The 25,575-nt window shown below is 37.5% G+C and overlaps 1 protein-coding gene across 1 annotated transcript in view; it reads left to right on the forward strand.

The window, feature by feature from the left end:
• The window catches only part of LOC125790057 (oxysterol-binding protein-related protein 10-like), an 80,733-nt gene extending 55,192 nt beyond the window's left edge, over positions 1–25,541 (forward strand). The window contains exons 7-13 of the mRNA XM_049473171.1: positions 9,018–9,148; positions 14,659–14,802; positions 15,912–16,395; positions 20,145–20,331; positions 22,004–22,186; positions 22,976–23,132; positions 24,489–25,541. Of these exons, the coding sequence (XP_049329128.1) occupies positions 9,018–9,148; positions 14,659–14,802; positions 15,912–16,395; positions 20,145–20,331; positions 22,004–22,186; positions 22,976–23,132; positions 24,489–24,533 (1,331 nt within the window). The 3' untranslated portion in view covers positions 24,534–25,541. The remainder of the gene's footprint in view (positions 1–9,017; positions 9,149–14,658; positions 14,803–15,911; positions 16,396–20,144; positions 20,332–22,003; positions 22,187–22,975; positions 23,133–24,488) is intronic.
• The last annotated feature ends 34 nt before the right edge of the window (positions 25,542–25,575 follow it).

A 25,575-nucleotide genomic window follows, 5' to 3' on the forward strand; every position in this document is an offset into this window, starting at 1 on the left:
AACTTAAATTTACACTAATAAAATGTTCATTTCTTTCGCAGGCTCATTCTGACAGACTGTAATACACTACAGGAAGTGTAGAGGGCGCTCTATAATGCTCTATAATTCTTTAGAATGTTCGTATGATTCATACGCTCATTTTTACAGACTCTAATAAACTACAGGAAGCGTAGGGGGCGCTCTATAATGCTCTATAATGTTCATGTGATCCACAACACACTCATTCTAACAGACTGTAATACACTACAGGAAGCGGAGGGGGAAGCTCTATAATGCACTATAATGCTCTATATTGTTCATATGATCCCCATGCTCATTCTGACTGAGAGTAATACACAACAGGAAGTGTAGGGGGCGCTCTATAATGCTCTATAATGTTCATATGATCCACAACACGCTTATTCTGACAGAGTGTAATACACTACAGGAAGTGTAGGACGTGCTCTATAATGCTCTATAATGTTCATATGATCCACAACACGCTCATTCTGACAGACTGTAATACACTACAGGAAGTGTAGGGGCGCTCTATAATGCTCTATAATGTTCATATGATCCACAGCACGCTTATTCTGACAGAGTGTAATACACTACAGGAAGCGTAGGGGGCGCTCTATAGTTCTTTATAATGTTCATATGATCCACACGCTCATTCTGAAAGACTGTAATACACTACAGGAAGCATAGGGGGCGCTCTATAATACTCTATAATGTACATATGATTCACACACTCGTTCTGACAGACTATAATACACTACAGGAAGAGTAGGGGGCGCTCTATAATACTCTGTAATGTTCATGTGATTCATATATGATGCATATGTTTTATAATAGTTAACTATAGTCTGGTCTCAGTGTTGTAGACTGTAAGAACAAGTTACTATAGTTGTAATTTGTGTTTCTGAGAGTATATAGACTATATACTGACTGGATCCAGCTGCTTACATTTATATTACTGTAATCTTATATGACTAATAATAAATACAGATATGTAACAGTCATAAATTTAGAGTTCCCAGTTGCTTAAACTTAAATGTACGGTAAATATAGTGTTGCAATAAACTACATGAGTTTGATTAATGTTAAACCTGTGATTGAAACAACTTACTTTTTTTAGTTGATCCTAAAGGATAGTCAGATGGACTCATAATACACATTTTTAGAACTTAAATTAGGCCAACTAAAAACATAAAGTGAAATTTTAAGTTGTGAGATATAGGGCCCTATTGTACACCCTGTGCAAGGTGCGTTGCAGAGCTTATTGCTATCTTACACCCTATTAAAAGTCTATTTTCACACCTTGCACACGCGCCGTTAAAATAGTGTCAGAGTTTAGGAATAAATCTACACTGATGTTTCGACACATAATTTACCCTGATAAATCACTTTTTACACCGTTATCCAGCTCAAAGTCGCTCCACACCTCCTTACTAGAATCCGGAGAGCCCTGACATTTAAAACGAGGCATTAATGACTTAAAAAGTGCAGAAGAAGCTTATTAAAACCACTCTTTACATCCTATAGTGCTAGCTTCAGCTCCGAGCGCCACCATTACTGTACTGATAATGACATAGACATATATATATATATATATATATATATATATATATATATATATACATAGACTCTGCATAGCGTAGCAGCCGGCAGGCTATACAGAGTCTATGTATATATTTTTTTATACATATGAAAAATGAATTATCTGAACTAAAGGTTTCTAGTTGGCACAACTTGTGGTGGTTTTCTTCAAAAAGCCTTGCAGTTCTCTAGATCTTTCTGCAGTGAGCTCTGTGGTTCGTCCAGCGTTCAGGAAGTTAAGTGACCCGTTCAGACTCAGAGGCGGGACTCTCCTGGGGAATCTCCCTGTCTCGTCTCGTCTCGGTCTCGCTCTGTGCCGAGGCCGAGTGAAGATTCAGACGGAGATAAAACAGATATAATCCGTAATAAGGTCAGAGCTGAGGTTACAGGCTGCCGTATTGCTGATGAATGTAATTAGTTTTCTGATTTAATGGAACGTTTCCTTCCTCAGTCAGTTTCCTGAACTGTGAGGGTTTAGCTGAGCTCCCACACCCACAGCATTCAGACTCTTAACTGGGGGCTGATTGGCTGGACAGCAGAAGATCTGCTAATTAATATAATATAATTTCACACACTCATACAGTTCTTGCACAGGTTTATAGAGTTCAGTGCTACACATTAGCTTCCTAAATGTTACTTTGAGTCTGTAGTATTGCAAGCTAACTAACAGCTACTGTACATACAGTATGGACACACCTTCTCTTTTTCAATGCGTTTTCTTTATTTTCATGACTATTTACATTGTAGATTCTCACTGAAGCATCAAAACTATGAATGAACACATGTGGAGTTTTATGTACTTAACTTAAAAGTGAAATAACTAAAAAAAAAGTATATTCTAGTTTCTTCAAAACAGCACCCCTTTGCTCTGATTACTGCTTTGCACACTCTTGGCATCACTCTCTCAATGAGCTTCTTGAAGAGGTGGCCACCTGAAATGAAAGTTTTCCAACAGTCTTGAAGGAAGGAAGGAGTTCCCAGAGGTGTTTATTAGCACTTGTTGCCCCTTTGCCTTCTTCACTCTGTGCTCCAGCTCACCCCAAACCATCTGGATTGGGTTCAGGTCCGGTGACTGTGGAGGTTCAGCTCATTTTTTTTGTTAGGGACATAAAACTCCACATGTGTTCATTCATAGTTTTGATGCTTCAGTGAGAATCTACAATGTAAATAATCATGAAAATAAAGAAAACGCATTGAATGAGAAGGTGTGTCCAAACTTTTGGCCTGTACTGTAATTAGCTAGTAATTCTATATTTGACTAAAGTTTTAAATCGTGTGTTTTTTGATTGGTATAAGTATAGACATTTCCAATGAAATTCGGTAACAATACTTTGCTTGGATGGTCCATTGTTGCCTTGATACCTTTAAGTTGCTCAACTCTCATTCAGCTTAAAGTCAGTTAAATGCCTCTGCATTCTTAGTTGAACGTAGTTTAACCTAAACCCTAACTCTAACTCAATCTCTAACTCAATCTCCTAAACATAGTGGCAGCATTTAGCCCCCTGGACCACTTGATGCCCTTCTAAGGATCATTTACATTCAGATGAGAGTTCGGTTGCATTTAATAATAGAATAGACATTCAGTTAAATGTTAGATGAGCACCTATGAGGCATTCATAATGGACCGTCTGAGTAAAGTGATGCCAGAAATTCTACCAATGCCTGAAATAATAGCAGCATGCCAAGAACAACAGAAGAAAACGAAGTAGAATAATCCGAATATTGATATTCTGAGGGGAATTTGGGCATCATAGTCAAGGAGTACCTTTTTATATATATCATAAAATCCAAATTTCATTGGCTGTAAAAATGGATTTTTGGACACAATGGTGGCTAATATCAACCCTAGCAGCAGTTGAGTGGGCTGAAGACTTTTACACCTATTTCCCAAATTTACTATATTTGGATGGTCCATTATAGATGTCTCATAAATGCTCAACTAACATTCAACAGTATGTCTAACAGATCTCTAAGGTGAAAATAAATAAATATCAATTATGTGTAACCTTGCACCCAATTCTAATCCTTACTGTAATATTAACATTAAATTAAAAATAAGACTACCTTTATAAAGGATTTATAAATGGTTTACAATTAGTTTATTAATTAATGGTTACTAATTAGGTTGTAAATGCCTTAAAAAATCATTAATAATCAGTAGAATCAGTAGAAAGGGCAACAATATAGATGGCTGTAGGTTTACTGTTGGGTCATTGTTGCCCTTTCTACATATGTGTTATAAGTGATTATTAATCATTTTAAAGGCATTTACAACCTAATTAGTAACCATGAATAAATTATTTGGTAACCATTTATAAACCCTTTATTAAGGTAGTCTTATTTTAAAGTGATACCATTTTAGGGTAAGGTTTAGGGTTAGATTTAAGGTTAAGATTTTGGTTTAGGGCTGGGTTTTAGGGTTGATTTATGGTTAAGGTTAGGGTTAGATTTAAGGTTAAGGTTAGGGTTAAGGGTTAGATTTAAGGTTAAGGGTTAGATTTTAGCTTAAGGTTTAGGTTTGGGATAGGTTTAAGGCTGGGTTTTAGGGTTGATTTTTGGTTAAGAATAGGGTTAAGGGTTAGATTTAAGGTTAGGTTTAGGTTCGGGATAGGTTTAAGGCTGGGTTTTAGGGTTGATTTTTGGTTAAAGTTAGGGTTTAGGGTTAGATTTAAGGTTAAGGGTTAGATTTAAGGTTAAGGTTTTGGTTTACGGCTGCGTTTTAGGGTTGATTTTTGGTTAGATTTAAGGTTAAGGGTTAGATTTAAGGTTAAGGTTTTGGTTTATGGCTGGGTTTTAGGGTTGATTTTTGGTTAAGGTTAGGTTTAAGGGTTAGATTTAAGGTAAAGGTTAGATTAAAGGTTAAGGTTTCGGTTTAGGGCTGGGTTTTAGGGTTGATTTTTGGTTAAGGTTAGGGTTAAGGGTTAGATTTAAGGTTAAGAGTTAGATTTAAAGTTAAGGTTTTGGTTTACGGCTGGGTGGGTTGATTTTTGGTTAAGGTTAAGGTTAAGGGTTAGATTTAAGGTTAAGGGTTAGATTTAAGGTTTTGGTTTACGGGTGGGTTTTAGGGTTGATTTTTGGTTAAGGTTAAGGTTAAGGGTTAGATTTAAGGTTAAGGGTTAGATTTAAGGTTTTGGTTTACAGGTGGGTTTTAGGGTTGATTTTTGGTTAAGGTTAGGGTTAAGGGTTAGATTTAAGGTTAAGGGTTAGATTTAAGGTTAAGGTTTTGGTTTATGGCTGGGTTTTAGGGTTGATTTTTGGTTAAGGTTAGGGTTAAGGGTTAGATTTAAGGTTAAAGGTTAGATTAAAGGTTAAGGTTTCGGTTTAGGGCTGGGTTTTAGGGTTGATTTTTGGTTAAGGTTAGGGTTAAGGGTTAGATTTAAGGTTAAGGGTTAGATTTAAGGTTAAGAGTTAGATTTAAAGTTAAGGTTTTGGTTTACGGCTGGGTGGGTTGATTTTTGGTTAAGGTTAAGGTTAAGGGTTAGATTTAAGGTTAAGGGTTAGATTTAAGGTTTTGGTTTACGGGTGGGTTTTAGGGTTGATTTTTGGTTAAGGGTTAGATTTAAGGTTAAGGGTTAGATTTAAGGTTAAGGTTTTGGTTTAGGGCTGGGTTTTAGGGTTGATTTTTGGTTAAGGTTAAGGTTTAGGGTTAGATTTAAGGTTTAAGGTTTAGGGCTTGGCTCAGTTTAATGTTAGTTAAGCATCTATAAGGTGTCTATAATGGGACCATACAATAAACTGCTATATAATAGGCATTAGGGTATACATAGCTTAAATCCAGTTGATTTTCTAACCTTTTAATTTATTAACCCAGCTTCTCAATACACTATACATTCAGCTGTAAGCTTGAGTATTATGGGGTGTATAGTGGAACTGTTGGAGATATCTGAGGTAATATTGGATTAAACTGGTTTAAAGCTAGTGGGAGGGTGCAGGGTTTACCACCAGCACATTTAGCCAAGTGGGAAACTATAAAGCAGGTAATGGAAACATTTCTTCTCTGCATGTTTCACTGAATTTGTGAATCACACTTCACCTCCAGATCTGCATCAGTGTGTTGTTGCCTGTTCTCTTCTCCTGCATGACTGGATGGATGTTTCTGTTTGCCTTGATTCTTTAATTCACTGTCAGATTGTTTGGAATGGTTTGTCTACGTTTTTCCAGAACAATCCAAAACCATTATTAATGCTCAGATCCATCAGTTTAATTTAAGTTTAACCATTAAATTCCTAAAGAAGTCTTTCTGTTCTATTAAGGTTTTAAGTATAAATCATTTTACTGTAGCATTTTGGAGTAATCAAACAAAATATATCCATTTAATTTTGCCTAAACAAGATTTTGTAGTCCTATAAAGCCAGCAAATCAATCTGTTATTAAAGTACACCATAAGAGTATTGAAGAAGTTTTTCTGTTCTATTAATGCTATAGGTATAAAGTGATTTTACTGTAGCATTTTGGAGTAATGGGAGGTCAAACCTAGGAAAAATGTCTATTTGGATTTGCATAAAGCAAATTTTGGAGTCCAATAAAACTAGCAAATCAATCTGTTATCAAATTATACCATTAAATTCTTGAAGAAGTCTTTCTATACTATTAATTACAGAAGTATAAAGTGTTTTTACTGTAGCATTTTGGAGTAATGGGAGGTCAAACCTAGGAAAAATGTCCATTCAGTTTTGCATAAAGCGGATTTTAGAATTCTATAAAAACAGGAAATCAAATTGTTATCAAACAATACGATAGAACTCTAAAAAAAGCTTTTCTATAGTATTAATTTTGTTAGTATCAAGTGATTTTACTGCAGCATTTTGGAGTAATAGGAGGTCAAACTTAGGAAAAATATCCATTTAATTTTGATTAAACCAGATTTGCAGTCCTATAAAACCATCAAATCAAACTGTTATCAAATTATACCATACAATTACAAAAGAATCTTTCTATACTAATAATCTTATAAGTATAAAATGATGTTACTCTAGCGTTTTGGAGTAATAGGATGCCAAACTTAGGAAACATGTCCATTAAATACTACATAAAGCAGATTCTGGAGTTTTATAAAACCAGCAAATTAAAATGTTATAATATCACACCATTACATTTCCTGAAGAATTCCTTATATACTATTAATCTTATAAGTATAAAGTGATTGTACTGTAGCGTTTTGGAGTAATGAGAGGTCAAACATAGGAAAAATGTCCATTCAATTTTGCTATAATCAGAATTTGGAGTCCTATAAAACCAGCAAATCAAACTGTTATCAAATCACACTGTTACATTATTTTAGAAGCCTTTCTGCAGTATTAATTTTATTACAAGTATCTATTGATTGTAATGTAGAATTGTTTTAATGGGAGGTCAAACTTAGAAAAAATATCCATTCGGTTTTGCATAAAGCAGATTTTAAAGTTCTATAAAAACAGCCAATCAAACTTTTAATAAAGCACACCATTAAATCCCTGAAGAAGTCTTTCTGTACTATTAATGCTATAGGTATGAAGTGATTTTACTGTAGCATTTTGGAGTAATGGGAGGTCAAACTTAAGAAAAATTCCTATTTGGTTTTGCATAAACCAGAATTTGACATGACTGAATTATTGGTTCTTCTAAGGCATTGCTCAATAAACCATTTGTAGAATCCTTATTTTTAAGAGTTTACATTGAGAAGTTGAAAATCTTCAGTCATTCAATGTATAATGTATTAAATCCCGCCCAGAGAGCACAAAGACAGACCAATCAGAATGTAAATCACGCCCAAAGAGCTCAATCAGGATGCCTCTTGCGTCACAGACTCATTCAGTCTTGCTTGATCGCTTCCAAAATCAAAAATTGCATGAGCAGCTTCCAGGAGATTGTATGTGAAATATGATTTGATGGCGGGAGAATCACAGTAGTCACTGGAGAGGTGGGATGTCTGCAAATAAGATATAAAATGCCCAAATAAGGTATTTATGATTCGATGCTTGAAGCAATTGTTTCTCACTGAATGATGATTATGGTGATGAAACTGATGATGATGTTAAGTGATGGTGATGATGCTGATGATAATCCCCTGTTACTCATGGCCTTAAAATTCTACTTAAATCCATTCTGTTCTAAAATCTGCTTCTGCTAGAAGTTTAGTGTGGGTTTTAACCATCTCCTGGACCAGCCTGAAGCTACCATACCCAAGCTCTACCTCTGGAAAACCTTCTTATAAGGACAAAGTTAACCAGCTAAACAAAGCTAACGTGGCTAAAGCCATGTTCATTGCTAGTTAGCACTTTACCACGAAAATTAACCAAGCAGTGCTGTTGCTAAAGGAAAATTAGTGCTAGCTAACGTTGCTGGTTAGCGTTGCCCCTTTAAGAAGGATGCCTCGCAGTGCGGCTCAGAAATGCTAATGTGGCTAATGCATTATGGAAGATGCTAGCGCTGTTCCAGCTGCTGGAATGTCTGAAACAGCAGGGCTGAGTTTTTTCACTGTGGGCTTTTTTTCTTAAAGCAATAACGGTGTGAAAAATCATATTTACATATAAACTCCTTATTTCTGATGTAAATTATGGAAAAAAAGAAGAGAGATCACTTCAGTTTCAGAATTGTACTATTTATAGGTTTATATTTGAGTAAAATGAACATTGTTGTTTTATTCTATAAACTACAGACAACATTTCTCCCAAATTCCAAATAAAAATATTCTCATTTAGAGCATTTATTTACAGAAAATGAGAAATGGCTGAAATAACAAAAAAGATGCAGAGCTTTCAGACCTCAAATAATGTAAAGAAAACAAGTTCATATTCATAAATATTTAAGAGTTCAGAAATAATCAATATTTGGTGGAATAACCCTGTTTTTAATCACAGTTTTTTTCATGCATCTTGGCATCATCTTCTCCTCCACCAGTCTTACACACTGCTTTTGGATAACTTTATGCTGCTTTACTCCTGGTGCAAAAATTCAAGCAGTTCAGTTTGGTGGTTTGATGGTTTGTGATCATCCATCTTCCTCTTGATTATATTCCAGAGGTTTTCAATTTGGTTTTTAAGTGGTCTCTTATTTTTTTCCAAAGCTATATACTGTAAAATGAAGCTATGCTAACGTACCCTTTCTAATAGAATTCTTGCCAATAGAATAGGAATATTGTTAATGCTATATCTCCAACAAAAGCAAGATAAACTCTTTTTAATACCCTTAATTACAGAAGAAACAATGGTGTTCCAGTACTTTTCTCCATTCTCAGAATAGAGTATATTAGCCTTGTAGCTCCAGTGCTGTGAATCTGATTTTCCACCAATCACTAATAGCTTTAATTTAAATATATATATATATATAAATATATATATATGTATTAAACATGTGGATGGTTTCTCAGTGCTGGTTGTGGTTCAGGAGCTTCAGGCTGGTTCAGGATCAGTTCAGGGTTCCTGATCTGCTCTGATGTTCTGATGATCTTCTCTCTGTAGATGGATCTCACGTGTGGACCGTCCCCAAGACGCCATCGGTGGAGTGCGTGAGGAACGGGGGCGTGGCCCCCCTGCTCTCAGCAGAGCCCTCGCCGTCACTCAGGAACACAGGCCTCGCCCCCTGCGCTGAGGTAACGCTGAGGCTCTGGTGGTTCTGTTCCCAGACCCACTTTACTCACAGGGGTTGGGCATTAAAACTGAAACACCTAGTTTTAATCCGGGTTAGCACCCGAACATCCCTTTCAGACAGCTTCCTCTTACAGCGTCCACAGTTAATCCTGTTGGATGTGGTTGGTCCTTCTTGGTGGTATGCTGACATTACTCTGGATACCGTGGCTCTTGATACATCACAAAGACTTGCTGTCTTGGTCACAGATGCTCCAGCAAGACGTGCACCAACAATTTGTCCTCTTTTGAACTCTGGTATGTCACCCATAATGTTGTGTGCATTGCAATATTTAGAGCAGAACTGTGCTCTTACCCTGCTAATTGAACCTTCACACTCTGCTCTTACTGGTGCAATGTGCAATTAATGAAGATTGAACACCAGGCTGCTCCAATTTAGACATGAAACATAAAATCCCACACTAAAATGATATATTGTGTATATATAAATGTATATTTACTCTCTTTACTCAGACACTGTAAGTAGGTCAGACCTCCTACTGACGTCCCGCAGGACTCGGGTCACACCACTGACTGTCTACACACTGCGCTCAGCCTGTCTGTGTGTGTGTGTGTGTGTGTGTGTGTGTGTGACTCTTGTTCTTTCATACAGAAACTCTCCAACAAACTCACATCAATTATGTTTTATAGTTTATTGATTGATTTGTTGTTTATTAATTTAATTACTTTATTTATTTGGACATCCATGCACTTTTCCACTAGCCCTCATCCATCCATCTATCCATCCATCCTTCTGAAAAAAACTTCAGTCTACACATCCATGGATCCATCCATCCATCCATCTATAAATAAACCCATACATACATCAATACATTCATACAGCTACCTTCCAAAACAAACATTTATCCATTCAGCCTTCTCATAAAACTACCAATGTATCCATTCACCTACCCATCTATACATCCGTCCATCCATATGGCCTTTTCATAAAACCTTTAGTCCATTCATCTATCCATCCATCCATACATACTTCCATCTATTTGGCCTTTTTATAAATCCCTCAGTCCATCCATCTATCCATCCATTCATTCATCCATCTGCCTGTCTATCCATCCATTCAGCCTTCTATTCAAACTGTCAATCCATCCATTGATTAATTTGACCTTCTTATAAAACCTTCAGTCCATCCATCCATCCTCTCTTTTTCCTTGCATCCACCTACCTATCCATCTGTTCAGTCATTCATCTGTCTGTCCATCCATCCGTCCATTTAGCTTTCTATTCAAACTTTTAATTCCATCGATTCGGCCTTCTCATAAAACCTTCAGTCCATCCATCCATTCATCTATCCATCTATCCATCCTCTATCCATACCTCCATATTTCCATCCATTCAGCCTTTTCATAAAACATTCAGCCTATCCATCCATTCATCCATCTACCTACCCATCCATCTATCCATTCATCCATCCGTCCGTCCGTACATCTGGCCTTCTTTTCAAACTTTCAATCCCTACATCCACCTACGCATCCATCCATTCTGCCTTCTCATAATACATTCAGGCCATCCATCCATTCATCCATTCATTTATCCACTTATCCATCCATCCATCCATCCATCCATCCATCCATCCATCCATCCATCCATCCATCTGTCTGTCCATTTATCTGCTCACCTACCCATCCATCTATTTGGCCTTTTTATAAATCCCTCAGTCCATCGATCTATCCATTCATTCATCCATCTGTCCGTCCATCTGTCCATTTAGCCTTCTATTCAAACTTTCAATCCATTTATTCATTTATTTGGCCTTCTTATAAAACCTTCAGTCCATCCATCCTCTCTTTTTCCTTCCATCCATCCATCCATTCTGCCTTTTCATAAAACCTTTAGTCCATCCATCCATCCATCCATCCACCTACCTATCCATCTGTCCAGTCATTCATCTGTTTGTGCATCCATCCGTCCATTTGGCTTTCTATTCAAATTTTAATTCCATTTATTCGGCCTTCTCATAAAACCTTCAGTCCCTCCATCCATTCATCTATCCATCCTCTATCCATACATCCATATTTCCATCCATTCAGCCTATCCATCCATTAATCCATCCACCTATCCATTCATCCATCCGTCCGTTCGTCCATCTGGCCTTCTTTTCAAACTTTCAATCCCTACATCCACCTACCCATCCATCCATTCAGCCTTCTCATAATACCTTCAGTCCATCCATCCATCCATTCATCCATTCATTTATCCACTTATCCATTCATCCATCCATCCATCCATCCATCCATCTGTCCATTTATCTGCTCACCTACCCATCCATCCATTTGGCCTTCACATAAAACCTTCAGTCCATCCATCCATCTATCTGTCCATTTATCTACTCACCTACCAATCTATCCATCCACCTACCCATCTATCCATACATTCGGCCTTCTTATAAAACCTTCAGCCCATACATCCACCCTTTTGGCTTTTATAAAAAAAAACCTCTCACATACATTAATGCATGCATATATCTACCTACCTCCATCCATCCATTCATCCATCTATCCATTCATCCATCCATCCATCTGTCCATGTATACATACACACATTGATCTATATCTCACCCAAACCTTCTTCCATTCATTCATTCATTCATTAATTCATTCATTCTTCCATCCATTCATCCACCTTTTCATCCATTCATTCATTCATTCATCCATCCATCCATCCATTCGTCTATATTTCTCTCTATCCACACTGATATCCCTCTCTCTCTCTCTACAGAGTTCAGTGATCTACAGTAGAGTCTCTCTGAGTGAAACAGGTCCAGCTGTTTTACTGGGTCACGCATGGTGCTCCCACATGGCTGAACGGGTGTGTGTGAATGTATACTGTGTGAGTGTGTGTATAAAGTGTGTGTGTGTGTGTGTGAATGTATGGTGTGTGAGGGTATAAAGTGTGTGTGTGTATATTGTGTGTGTGTGTGAGGTATCTGTAGTGTGAGTCAGTGCAGTGCTGTGGTATTTTTCTCAGTAACGGCGTCTGAATCCCGACAGTCTCATTACAGCCGGGTGGAATTAGAGCTCATAAATCTGTTATAAGCTCGTCATAACAGCGCTGCTGACCCGACCCGACACAACCCAGCTCTACACGCATTATAACCATAACAGTACATCATTTATAGAATCCATTAGAGTCAGGGGGGCTGTGGTATTTTATAGAATAATAATAAAAACAACTTGATTTATATATTTTACATTTTTTTCAACATACAGGTTTTTATTAAAATGCAACCCTTCAATACCATAAATGGCATAAATATATTTTTTCTTTCTTTTTGCAGAAAATGCGATTTAAATATACAATTTAAATACAATACCATTTAAAACTAAATCTTAAACATCTTAAACGCTCAAGCAGACATACAGTACCTACAAATCAATTAATTTATTTGAGCAGGGCTAATCTTATCATTGATTTACCTCAGCAGTGCTATTCAAGTGACTTGTGACTGAATTTCACACAGAGAAAGGGAGCCAGCTAAAGCTAAGTTAGCTTAGCTAGCATTACTATCCTAGTCCTGTACAGCGCGTATCTTTTAGCTGGAAAACTAAGCGTAAACACAAAGCGTAAAATGAACTTAAACCTGCCGTTTGTTGGCTCCCTGCCAGATCTTTCTGCAGCACTGCTAAAAAAAATGTTTTGTATAAATAATTTGCCTCCTCAACACTGAACATATTTTTTTCCTGGTTTTTAACGTTGAATCATTTCGGTTACCAAATATTTGGTGCTTTTATGCTCTAAATGTCATTCTAAATCTTACGTGAGCATAGTTAAATTAAGGAAGAATAAAATGTCTTATTTTCAAAATACTGCAAATCCAAGACATTACAGAAATCACTGGAATGAAGATTCACTTGTTTTAATGATTTTAATATTATGGCTGATCCTGAATTCCAAAACACTACAATAAATATGGTTTTTAACCTGAATAAAATTTTTTTTATTTATTATGATGCTGTAGAGCCACATTTGAGAACCTTTTAAAATACGGTTCTATAAAAGCTATCTTACTATATATTAAATATGTAATCCATCCGTCTATCCATCCATCCATCCATCCAGCCGTCTATCCTTCCATCCACCTACCCATCCATCCATCCATCCATCAATCCATCCATATGGCCTTCTTATGAAACCTTCAATCCATTCATCCATCCACCTACCCATCCATCCATCCATTAGGCCTTCTCATAAAAAATACAGTCCTTCCATCCATCCCTCTATGCATCCACTTACCCATCCATCCACCTACCCATCCATCTACCCATCCATCCATCCTTTTGACCTTCTTATTAAACCTTCAGCCCACCCATCCATTCATCCATCCATCCATCCATCCATCCATCCACCTACCCATCAATCCATCCATATGGCCTTCTTATGAAACCATTAGTCCATCCATCCATTAGGCATCCACAATCCATCTATGCATCCACCTACCCATCCATCCATATGGCCTTCTAAAACCCTTTATTCTTTCAGTGCTAAAGTTGTACATTGAAGTGTATAAGAGTTTTATACTCTTATTTTCGGTGTAGTTTTATATAGTAAGAGAGAGAGAAAGTGTTTCCCTGGATCAGAACGTTCTCTCCGCTCCTCAGGTTCAGATGAAGGACGAGGCTCTGCGGTTTGAATAATCAGATTTAGATGTGATTAGATTTGTACTGTTTAATAAGCACAGTCTTCTGTAGTCTCAGCTGTATATCTGAGGTTTGGGCGCCACCTGGAGGACGTGTGTGGTGTTACAGCACAGGGTTGAGATGCTACAGTAGTGGAACTGTCTGGATATGTGTTTTTACAGATATAAAGAGTCTGATTACAGTAATCTGCAGATAATAAATTACAGATAATATCCACTGATTTGGGAACATACTGTTTATAAAGAACAGTCCAATCAAATTAGTATTACTTAGATATAAGTAATGCTTAGATGATCAGTTTTACTCATCTCTGCTGGATTTTCTCAGTCAGTTTTATGAGGTAGAGTCTCCTGGAATTCAGGCTTTCAGTTAACAGCTGTGCTGAACTCATCAAGAGTTAATTACTTGAATTTCTTGCCTCTTAATAATGTGTTTGAGAGCATCAGTTAAAGTAAAGTAGTGAAGAGGTAGAGTTACAGGTATACAGTGAATAGTGAATATTTGAGGAATGTTCGAATCCAGATTATGAGAAGCAACAACTACTCAACTAAGTAAAGGAAAGAATTTAAGAAGAAATGAAGGTCAGTCAATCTGAAAAGAAGCATTTTAAGAATTTTGAAAGTATCCTCAAGTGCAGTCACTGCAAAAAAGACCATAAAAAACATTATAATGTTGAAACTGGCACTCATCAGGAGCACTCCAGAAAAGGAAAAGCAAGAGTTTCCTCTGTTGCACAGAATAAGTTCATCAGTTACCAGCCTCAGAAACTGCAAGTTGTGTGTGTATGTGTGTGTGTGTGTGTGTGTGTGTGTGTGCAGCAGGCAGGTGTAGAACTGGTCTCTCCCAGTGAGGAGGTGATGGATACGGAGGAGAACGTGGAGGAGGAGCTGGGGGTTCTGGATGATCAGAGGAGCGTCATCCTCCACCTACTGTCCCAACTCAAACTGGGCATGGACCTCACACGGGTACACACACACAAACACACACACACTACACACACACTATACACACTATACACACACACACACACACACTATACACACACACACACTATACACACACACACACACACACAAACAGACAAATTATTACAAATATTATTACGTTAGTTGTTTTATCTCCTTTGTCTGTTACTCATAGATATATTGATCAGATGGTTCTACTGTTGGCTTTACTGATGGTTCTTAATAAAGTTTATATCAGGATGGTCAATGCAATTTGTCCTGTAGTTGGTTCTGCAGATTGTCCTGCAATTTGTCCTGTAATTGGTCCTACAGTTGGCAACATCTCTACCAGACCAGACTTCTGTAGCAAGTCTTTCAGGTGGTTCTGTAGTTAGTTTTACAATCTGTCCTACAGATGGGTCCTGTAGTTAGTCTTACAGTTAGTCTTACAGTTGGTTGTACAGTTGTACTACAGTTGGTCCTAGTAATAGTCCTGCAGTTTATCTTACAGTTGGTCCTACAGTTGGTCCTAGTAATAGTCCTGCAGTTTATCTTATAGTTGCTCCCACAGTTGGTCCTAGTAATAGTCCTGCAGTTTATCTTACAGTTGGTCTTGCGGTTAGTCCTACAGTTGGTCCTAGTGATAATCCTGCAGTTTATCTTATAGTTGGTCCTACTGTTGGTCCTGAAGTTAGTCTTACACTTGGTCCTACAGCTGGTCCTGCAGTTGGTTCTACAGTTGGCTATAGTGATAATCCTGCAGTTAGTCTTTTAGTTGGTCCTAAACTTTGGTTCTATAAATGATCTTTGAATCTTACAATTGGTCCGACAGATTACATTTAGTCTAGACTACATTTAGTCTTACAATTGGTCCAACAGATAGTCCTGTAGTTGGTATTACAGTTGGTCCTAGTGATAGTCCTGCAGTTAGTCTTATAGGTGGCCTTACAGTTGGTCCTGTAACCAGGCCTATTATTAGTCTATCAGATGGTTGTTCATATGGTCTTCTTCTTTTGGTCCTCCAGCCCAGACCATACTAATACAGAGTTTGTCCTGCAGTTGTTTTTATAGTCCTGTAGTTGTGTGTAATTTTCCTGGATTCACCTGGTCTGTATCTTGTCTCTGCTCAGGTGGTTCTGCCCACGTTTATCCTGGAGAAGCGCTCTCTGCTGGAGATGTACGCTAACTTCATGGCTCACCCGGACCTGTTCCTGGCGGTGTCGATGGGGGCGTCGCCGGAGGAGCGCATGGTGCGGTTTGTGGAGTACTACCTGACCTCCTTCCACGAGGGACGGAAAGGAGCCGTGGCCAAGAAGCCGTATAACCCCATCCTGGGGGAGACGTTCCACTGTTCCTGGGAGGTTCCCCGGGACCGAGTCCGACCCCTCAGGACTCAAACGCAGGACTCCAGCCCGGGGACGGATCCGGGGGAGGCGGCGGGGGCGGGGTCAGGGAATTACCGGGTCCGGTTCGTGGCTGAACAGGTTTCCCATCATCCTCCTGTGTCGGCGTTTTACTGCGAGTGCCGGGAGAGGGCCATGTGTGTGAACGTTCACATCTGGACCAAGAGCAAGTTCATGGGCATGTCTGTGGGCGTGTCCATGGTGGGGGAAGGTGAGACTGTTTCTAATGGTTTTAATGAAGTTTTTAAGATTTTTCTGTGATGATTTGTATATTAGAGACCCTTTGGTACTGTGGATATGTGAGGAGCTTCTCCTCAGGTGTCTGAAGCCCTTCTAGATCCTTCTATATATGGTTCTATGGGTTGTCCTTCAGACCAAACCACAATAATATAGTTAGACATATACAGCTCTGGAAAAAAATAAGAGACAATGAGTTTATTTAATTTTTCCAAATTAAAAACCTCTGGAATATAATCAAGAGGAAGATGGATGATCACAAACCATCAAACCACCAAACTGAACTGCTTGAATTTTTGCACCAGGAGTAAAGCAGCATAAAGTTATCCAAAAGCAGTGTGTAAGACTGTTGGAGGAGAACATGATGCCAAGATGCATGAAAAAAAACTGTGATTAAAAACCAGGGTTATTCCACCAAATATTGATTTCTGAACTCTTAAAACTTTATGAATATGAACTTGTTTTCTTTGCATTATTTGAGGTCTGAAAGCTCTGCATCTTTTTTTATTCCAACCATTTCTCATTTTCTGTAAATAAATGCTCTAAATGAGAATATTTTTATTTGGAATTTGGGAGATACAATCTCAGTAATATGCTGATGCCCCCTACATGTGCTACTGCATATAGTTAATCCTACAGGTAGTCCTGCCGTTGCTTTTATATTTAGTCTATCAAACCAGACACCAGTAATATACAGTGTATCCTACAGATAGTCCTGCAGTTGGTCCTACTAATGGTTCTATAGTTGGTTTAATATTTAATCCTACAGGTTGTCTTGCAGTTGGTTCTATAGTTAGTCTTTCAGACCAGATTCCAATAAGAGGTAAGTTCTACAGGTGATCTTCTAGTAGGTCCTACAGTGAACCCTACAGGTTGTCATGTTTTTAAATGGAAGAAACTGGTTCCATAGTTGGTCTTATTGTTGGATCATCCTGATACTGTATGATTCTGGCTGACCTTCTTTCTCAGGGAACCCAATGTAGTTCAGATTTGTGCTTTACTATGTAACTTAAAGTTGGGGGTCACGCAAATAATTTTGTGTTTTCCATGAAAAGTCACACTTATTCACCACCATACGTTGTGAAATGAATAGAAAATAGAGTCAAGACATTGACAAGGTTAGAAATAATGATTTGTATTTGAAATAACATTGTTTTTACATCAAACTTTGCTTTCATCAAAGAATCCTCCATTTGCAGCAATTACAGCATTGCACACCTTTGGCATTCTAGCTGTTAATTTGTTGAGGTAAGCTGGAGAAATTGCACCCCACGCTTCTAGAAGCAGCTCCCACAAGTTGGATTGGCTGGATGGGCACTTCTGGCGTACCATAGGGTCAAGCTGCTCCCACAACAGCTCAATGGGGTTCAGATCTGGTGACTGCGCTGGCCACTCCATTACCAATAGAATACCAGCTGCCTGCTTCTGCTGTAAATAGTTCTTGCACAATTTGGAGGTGTGTTTAGGGTCATTGTCCTGTTGTAGGACGAAATTGGCTCCGATCAGGCGCTGTCCACTGGGTATGGCATGGCGTTGCAAAATGGAGTGATAGCCTTCCTTATTCAGAATCCCTTTTACCCTGTACAAATCTCCCACCTTACCAGCACCAAAGCAACCCCAGACCATCACATTACCTCCACCATGCTTAACAGATGGCGTCAGGCATTCTTCCAGCATCTTGTCATTTGTTCTGCGTCTCACAAACGTTCTTCTTTGTGATCCAAACACCTCAAACTTGGATTCATCCGTCCACAACACTTTTTTCCAGTCTTCCTCTGTCCAATGTCTGTGTTCTTTTGCCCATCTTAATCTTTTTCTTTTATTAGCCAGTCTCAGATATGGCTTTTTCTTTGCCACTCTGCCCTGAAGCCCAAAATCCCGCAGCCGCCTCTTCACTGTAGATGTTGACACTGGTGGTTTGCGGGTACTATTTAATGAAGATGCCAGTTGGGGACCTGTGAGGCGTCTGTTTCTCAAACTAGAGACTCTAATGTACTTATCTTCTTGCTTAGTTGTGCAACGCGGCCTCCCACTTCTTTTTCTACTCTGGTTAGAGCCTGTTTGTGCTGTCCTCTGAAGGGAGTAGTACACACCGTTGTAGGAAATCTTCAATTTCTTAGCAATTTCTCGCATGGAATAGCCTTCATTTCTAAGAACAAGAATAGACTGTCGAGTTTCAGATGAAAGTTCTCTTTTTCTGGCCATTTTGAGCGTTTAATTGACCCCACAAATGTGATGCTCCAGAAACTCAATCTGCTCAAAGGAAGGTCAGTTTTGTAGCTTCTGTAATGAGCTAGACTGTTTTCAGGTGTGTGAACATGATTGCACAAGGGTTTTCTAATCATCAATTAGCCGTCTGAGCCAATGAGCAAACACATTGTACCATTAGAACACTGGAGTGATAGTTGCTGGAAATGGGCCTCTATACACCTATGTAGATATTGCACCAAAACCAGACATTTGCAGCTAGAATAGTCATTTACCACATTAGCAATGTACAGAGTGTATTTGTTTAAAGTTAGGACTAGTTTAAAGTTATCTTCATTGAAAAGTACAGTGCTTTTCCTTCAAAAATAAGGACGTTTCAAAGTGACCCCAAACTTTTGAACGGTAGTGTACATCACATTACATAGGACTAGAGCAGAATTGGTATTATCTAGGGGGAACTTGAGGAGCGGTTTGAAAAGAGAAGCTTTGTTCTATGAAGATTTTAGAAAACTCAGTCTCTGACTGAAACATACTGTGAAAGCTCCACACTGCCCTCTGGTGGAGAACACTAGTATACTTCGTTGGGTATAAAAATATATATTTTAATATACTGTACTACAATTTTTTTTTACATTTAAATGTTGTTTAACACTTTGTCCTATAATTTACTTATGTTTATATTTTCCTAATTATAACTACAGAGCATTGAAATATATTGTAACTGTTATATTAATGTAATATCTAAATATATGTTTGAAACATTTGACCAATGTAGTAATTAAATTTACTACTATTTCTAAAAAAGTTACGATACATTGTAATTTAAGTGAACTACTGTAACAGCTGTTTTTAACACTCTTTGCTAAATAAGTATTTCAGAAATATATTGAATTGCATGAAATTAAAAGTGCCCTTTACAGTAGTCTGTTTATTTTAAATACATTATATTGTACTTTTAAAAAAATATGATCAAAGTTTACTTTCAAACATTTAATTAAAGCATAATATTACTGTACTTTTAATATATTTTAGGTAAGTAAATACATCTGTTAGTATATTTACAGCATATTAAGACATTTCTCGCTACCACTTTAAAATAAGACTACCTTTATAAAGGGTTTATAAATAGTTTACAATTAGTTTATTAATGGTTACTAATTTGTAAAGGCCTTCATTAATCATTAATAATCATTTATAACACATACATAGAAAGGCCATAATATAGATGGCTGTGGGTTCACTATTTGACAAACAACAGGTCATTGTTGCCCTTTCTATGTATGTGTTATAACTGATTATTAATGATTTTTAAGGCATTTACAACCTAATTAGTAACCATTAATAAACTAATTGTAAACCATTTATAAACCCTTTATAAAGGTAGACTTATTTTAAAGTGGTACCCACTTCTCAATACGTTTTAATGAAGTACATTAAGTATATATTGAGTATATATATTTTTCACCAGGTTAGTAAGTAATGTATATTAATTGAGTGTGTATAAATGCTGTGCAGGTGTGCTGAGTCTCCTGGATCATGATGAAGAGTACGTCTTCACCCTGCCCTCAGCCTACGCCCGCTCCATCCTCACCGTCCCCTGGGTGGAGCTCGGGGGGAAAATCTCCATCAGCTGTGTGAAGAGTGGATACTCCGCCACCGTCACCTTCCACACCAAACCTTTCTACGGAGGAAAAGTTCACAGGTGAGTCTCACCTGAGGAGGAAGAAATGATGGAATCCTATTATTATTTACTGTATATCTGGAGCTGATACACAGTTTTCTGTCTTATGAGAAAAAGTATTGGGTCATGTGACTCTCAGGTGTGATACATTAACCATTTCAGACCTGAATTATGTGCCAGTGATGGAAAAAAATATAGAAAAAAAAAATAAACATAATAATGTTGTTTTCTGTCTGTAATGAACACAAATGAAGACTAATATTCTAATCTAAAATCTATATAAACATTAAATCCAATTAACTAAAATTCCGTATACTGGATTGGGAGCCTATTCTTAACTTTATTATTTTAGATTTGATATTGACCTTTTTGTTCACAAACCATCTCTAAACACTAAAATAAACATAATAAAAAGTGTGATTAAAATCAATACAATTACTAAAAATGAGCTCTTTTAATTAGCCTCTTTGCTGTCAGCTCTAATACTGTTTTTTCTTTTCCAGTACAGTGTGGGCGGGGTAAGATATCGTTGGCTCATTAATAGTCTATTCTGATTAAAAACAGTGTTTTGGGCAACAAAACATTTGAAAAAAAAAAAAACATCATATCCATTGTAATGGACACAGGGTCTGAAAGGGCTAATGCTTCCAACAAATAATAAACAGTCTTAGTTTCAGTTTCAGTTTCAGATTTGTGTTTTTATAGTTAAAAAAGTAACCAACATAAAAACCAGAAAGCTATGAAAGTTTATGGGTGAAAAACAAGCAAATGTGAAGCTGAAATGGAAAATCAATCAGAGCCATTAGAGCACAAATATTGTTCATATCCAGAACAACTGTATGGAAAATCCTGAAGAAGAAAGTCATCACTGGTGTACTAAGTAACAGATGTTGAACAGGTAGACCAAGAAAAAAAACAACAGCACTGAATGACAGAAATATTTTGAAAGCTGTATAGAAAGACCCTAAAACAACCTCCAGAGGGCAGAAGTGAAGATATCACAATCTACTGTTCACAGAAAAAGACTTCATGAACTAAAGTACAGAGGCTTCCTCAGTAGATAATAACTAATTAGACTAATTAGAAAGAGGAACAGGAAGTACAGAGACAAAGTTTTATCTACTAATGAGACAAAGATTAACCTATTTTAAATGATCTCAGCAGTAAAATATCTGTATTTTGTCTTTTATTTTAAAGAAAGATACAACTAAAATAAAACCAAGATACAACACTGCCAAAAATACATCGAATTTATCAGGAGCAAAAAGTGGACAGTTTTATATAGACTGGCTATATAAGTCATATGCTACGCATTTTACCTGCTAAAGAGGAGACTGAAGGGAGTAACCCCAACCAACACCAACTGGAAGAGGCTACAGATAAAAATACTTTTACTCACAAGAAAATTGTGTGGGTTCATACGGAGAAGCTGCTGAATCCTGTGAACTGTGTAGTTTCCTCTTTTGATTAGTCGAATTAGTCGCATATGTTTTAATGTTTTTTTAGTTTGGAGCAGAAATAAGAGAATTGACTTTTTCTGTTCCGATACTGTTGGAGGGAAAGTGTAGGTGTTTCTAATAAAATGTCCAATAAAGGGATAAGTAAGCGGGTATAATTAAGCGTATGCTGAGTGAATAATGCTTTTGTGTGTGTGTGTGTGTAATGTGTGTTTGTGTATAATCTGTGTGTGTAGGGTAACGGCGGAGGTGAAGCAGAACTCCAGTGGTACTATAGTGTGTAAGGCTCAGGGCGAGTGGAACGGGACGCTGGAGTTCAGCTACAGCAGCGCCGAAACCAAAGTTATCGAGACGTCCAAACTTCCTGTAATTAAGAAGCTGATCCGTCCTGTAGAGAAACAGAGCCGCACCGAGTCCAGGTCAGTTCTGTTCACTGCGTACATTTAACACACAATATTAACACATCTATTACTACTTTCATTAGTACTTTCTGCAGTGTGGGCAGTGTGCCAAGTCCTGCTGGAACATGAAATCCACATCTCCATAATAAAAGTTGTCAGTAGCAGAGGTTCAGCATGAAGTGCTGTAAGATTTTGACTTTAGACTAAAGATAATAAAACACAGTGGATCAACACCAGCAGATGACAGACATGCCTCTCCAAACCATCACTGATCATCAGTAAATTTTACATTTCATTTAAAGTAAATGAAGGGAGCAGAGTCTGGAGGAAGAGTGGAGAGACACACAGTCCAAACTGCTTGAGGTCTAGTGTGAAGTTTCCACCAATCAGTGATGGTTTGGAGAGACATGTCTGTCATCTGCTGGTGTTGATCCACTGTGTTTTATTATCAAGTCTAAAGTCAAAATCTTACAGCACTTCATGCTGAACCTCTGCTACTGACAACTTTTATGGAGATGAGGATTTCATTTTCCAGCAGGACTTGGCACACTGCCCACACTGCTCCAAATATACCAATTGGTCTTATATAATATTCAAATTCTCTGAGACACTGATTTTGGGGTTTTCATTGGCTTTAAGCTTCATAATCATCAACAATAAAAGAAATAAACTTTTAAAATAGACCACTCTGTGTTTAATACATCTATATAATATATGAGTTTTATATTTTGAACTGAATTACTGAAATAATAAAGTAACTTTTTAATAATATTCTAATTGTGTGTGTGTGTGTGTGTGTGTGTGTAGGCGTCTGTGGCAGCATGTAACCCGAGCGCTGAAAGAGGGGAATATAGACGAAGCGACGGAACACAAACACCAGCTGGAGGAAGGACAGCGAGAGGAGGAGAAACAGAGAACCACCAGCAGCTCCCCCTGCTGGACCCCCAAACACTTCACCAAACAGGTAACCATAGCAACCCAACCTCAAACATACCTTACAAACAGGTAACCATAGCAACCCGACCTCAATCACACTTCACAAAGAGGTAACCATAGCAACCCAACCCCAATCACACAACCTCACAAACAGGTAACCACAGCAACTTAACCTCAGTCACACCTCACAAACAGGTAATCATAGCAACTCAGCCTCAATCAACTTCACAAACAGGTAACCATAGCAACCCAACCTCAATCACACCTCACAAACAGGTAATCATAGCAACCCAACCTCAATCACACCTCACAAACAGGTAACCATAGCAACCCAACCTCAATCACACCTCACAAACAGGTAACCATAGCAACCCAACCTTAAACAACCCCAATCACACCTCACAAATAGGTAACCCTAGCAACCATAGCAATAATATAAAATAATAGTGTTAAAAGACCAATATTTAGTTCAGTCTTGGTTCTTCTGCAGTGTGAAACACTTTTCTATACGGTTTGGACTTTTAGACCAATTACAAAAAGTTGAGCCAGGTGGTGATTCTGTATCTACTGTAACTGTAGATTAACCCGTTATTTATAAACAGTGATAAAAGGAACTTTAGGGGAAATCTGTTCTACACTCATTCTGCTGCGGGACAAACCTGCACTTGAAGAATAGTAATGTATTGTAGAAGGAAGGGAGAATTTGTACTTGTTAATTATTGCTATCTTTTAACCCACCATCACCACCACCATGCATCGCTATCTTGGCAACACAGCAGCACAAACCCAACTTTTACATCAACAATAAACAGAATAGTAAATAAAAAAGAACATTATTATAATTTAATTTAAATAAACCTGTTAAGAAAGTTTATTTGCCAGTTATTTTATATTTATTTTAAAAAATATCAGCGCTTCTGGCATTGTTGTAATGTTTTATTAGTATTATATAAGTTTTATAAGTGTTGTGTTGTTAGGTCAGGGCCTAAAGTGACGGGACGTTAAGAGAAAGATTATAAAACTGAATGTCATAGTGACCTCAACATTATTACCACACCAATGTGTGTAAAATATTGATATTTCTTATGTTTAATGCAAATAAACCAGCCTTAATAAAACAGACATTGAAAGTGAATAATTGAAAACATTTAATTTGTATGTATTGTCTTTAATTAAGAAATGACAGCAAATATGCATTATTACAAAACTAGTGTCAATCTTAATTTTCTTACAGACTGGGGTCAAACAATTTGACACTGAATGGGGTCAAATTGACCCCAAATATAATAGGAGGGTTAAAGAATTAGTACAGGACTGTGCAAGGTGTACTTTTCTCGTCGTTACGATAGCAAAGACTGATAAAGAATTGTTTATTCCTCTGCAGGGCGACGGCTGGGTCTACAATAACCCTTTATGGAAGACACACTGACCCGTCCTCTGGACTCTGACTCTAAAAGCTGGACTCTCAGATCCACACTGTCCTCAGTCTCAGGTCCAGGAGGACGGAGGGACGCAGGACGGATGTGGACAGTCAGGACCAAACAGTAGAACCAGGCAGAAGATCTGCTGTGGATCATTATATCATTATATATCTGCTGCCTGTTAATGTGGAGATCAGGACCCTAAACTCTTACTGTACAGATATAGAACTACGTTATAGTTATAGGCTAATTTTATATACCAGTATTATATATTAAACAGTGTATATGATATGTAGAATATCTCTATTTTTCACCCGAGCCTTCAGTTTGCATTCACACCTACCCGTTCATACTGTCTCTGCAGTGCTTTTCCACGTGGTGATCTTTTTTTTTATTCGTCAGGACATGGAGATCTAGATGTTCTAGATGTTTTACCACAAAAAAATCACGTTAACATCCTGGAAATGTTAATTTTGTAAGGGTTTAAATGAGAATTCTGCTGTTTTTTGTTCATAATTCTCTGCATAATTCAGTGTTCTCATATAATTCAATATTATTTCGATATATATTTTTTCTCATACCAAATAAATGATAGAATTTACTGTAGCACCATTACATAAACAGTACAGTGTTTATTAGATTGTCTGCAGGAGAAACATATTTATGTATTTATGTTTATTCTGTCACATTGCACTTTTGTTCACATCGAGGCCTCACTTTCACATTAATCACATTAATCACAATGTACTGATAGTTATTGATATATTAAAACTTTATATTTAATAATACTTCTTCCTGGTGCATAATCTAAAAACAAGTGGAATTTAAGAAATATTTTATAAGTCATTTAGCCCACTTAACTAAGTGTCTTAGCAGACAAAAATGGATGATCACAATCATTTTTTGCACCAGGAGTAAAGCAGCATAAAGTTATCCAAAAGCAGTGTGTAAGACTGGTGGAGGAGAACATGATGCCAAGATGCATGAAATTATAACTGTGATTAAAAACCACCAGGGTTATTCCACCAAATATTGATTATTTCTGAACTC

The sequence above is a fragment of the Astyanax mexicanus genome, unplaced genomic scaffold (assembly GCF_023375975.1).
Source record: "Astyanax mexicanus isolate ESR-SI-001 unplaced genomic scaffold, AstMex3_surface scaffold_34, whole genome shotgun sequence".
Lineage (NCBI taxonomy): Eukaryota > Metazoa > Chordata > Actinopteri > Characiformes > Acestrorhamphidae > Astyanax > Astyanax mexicanus.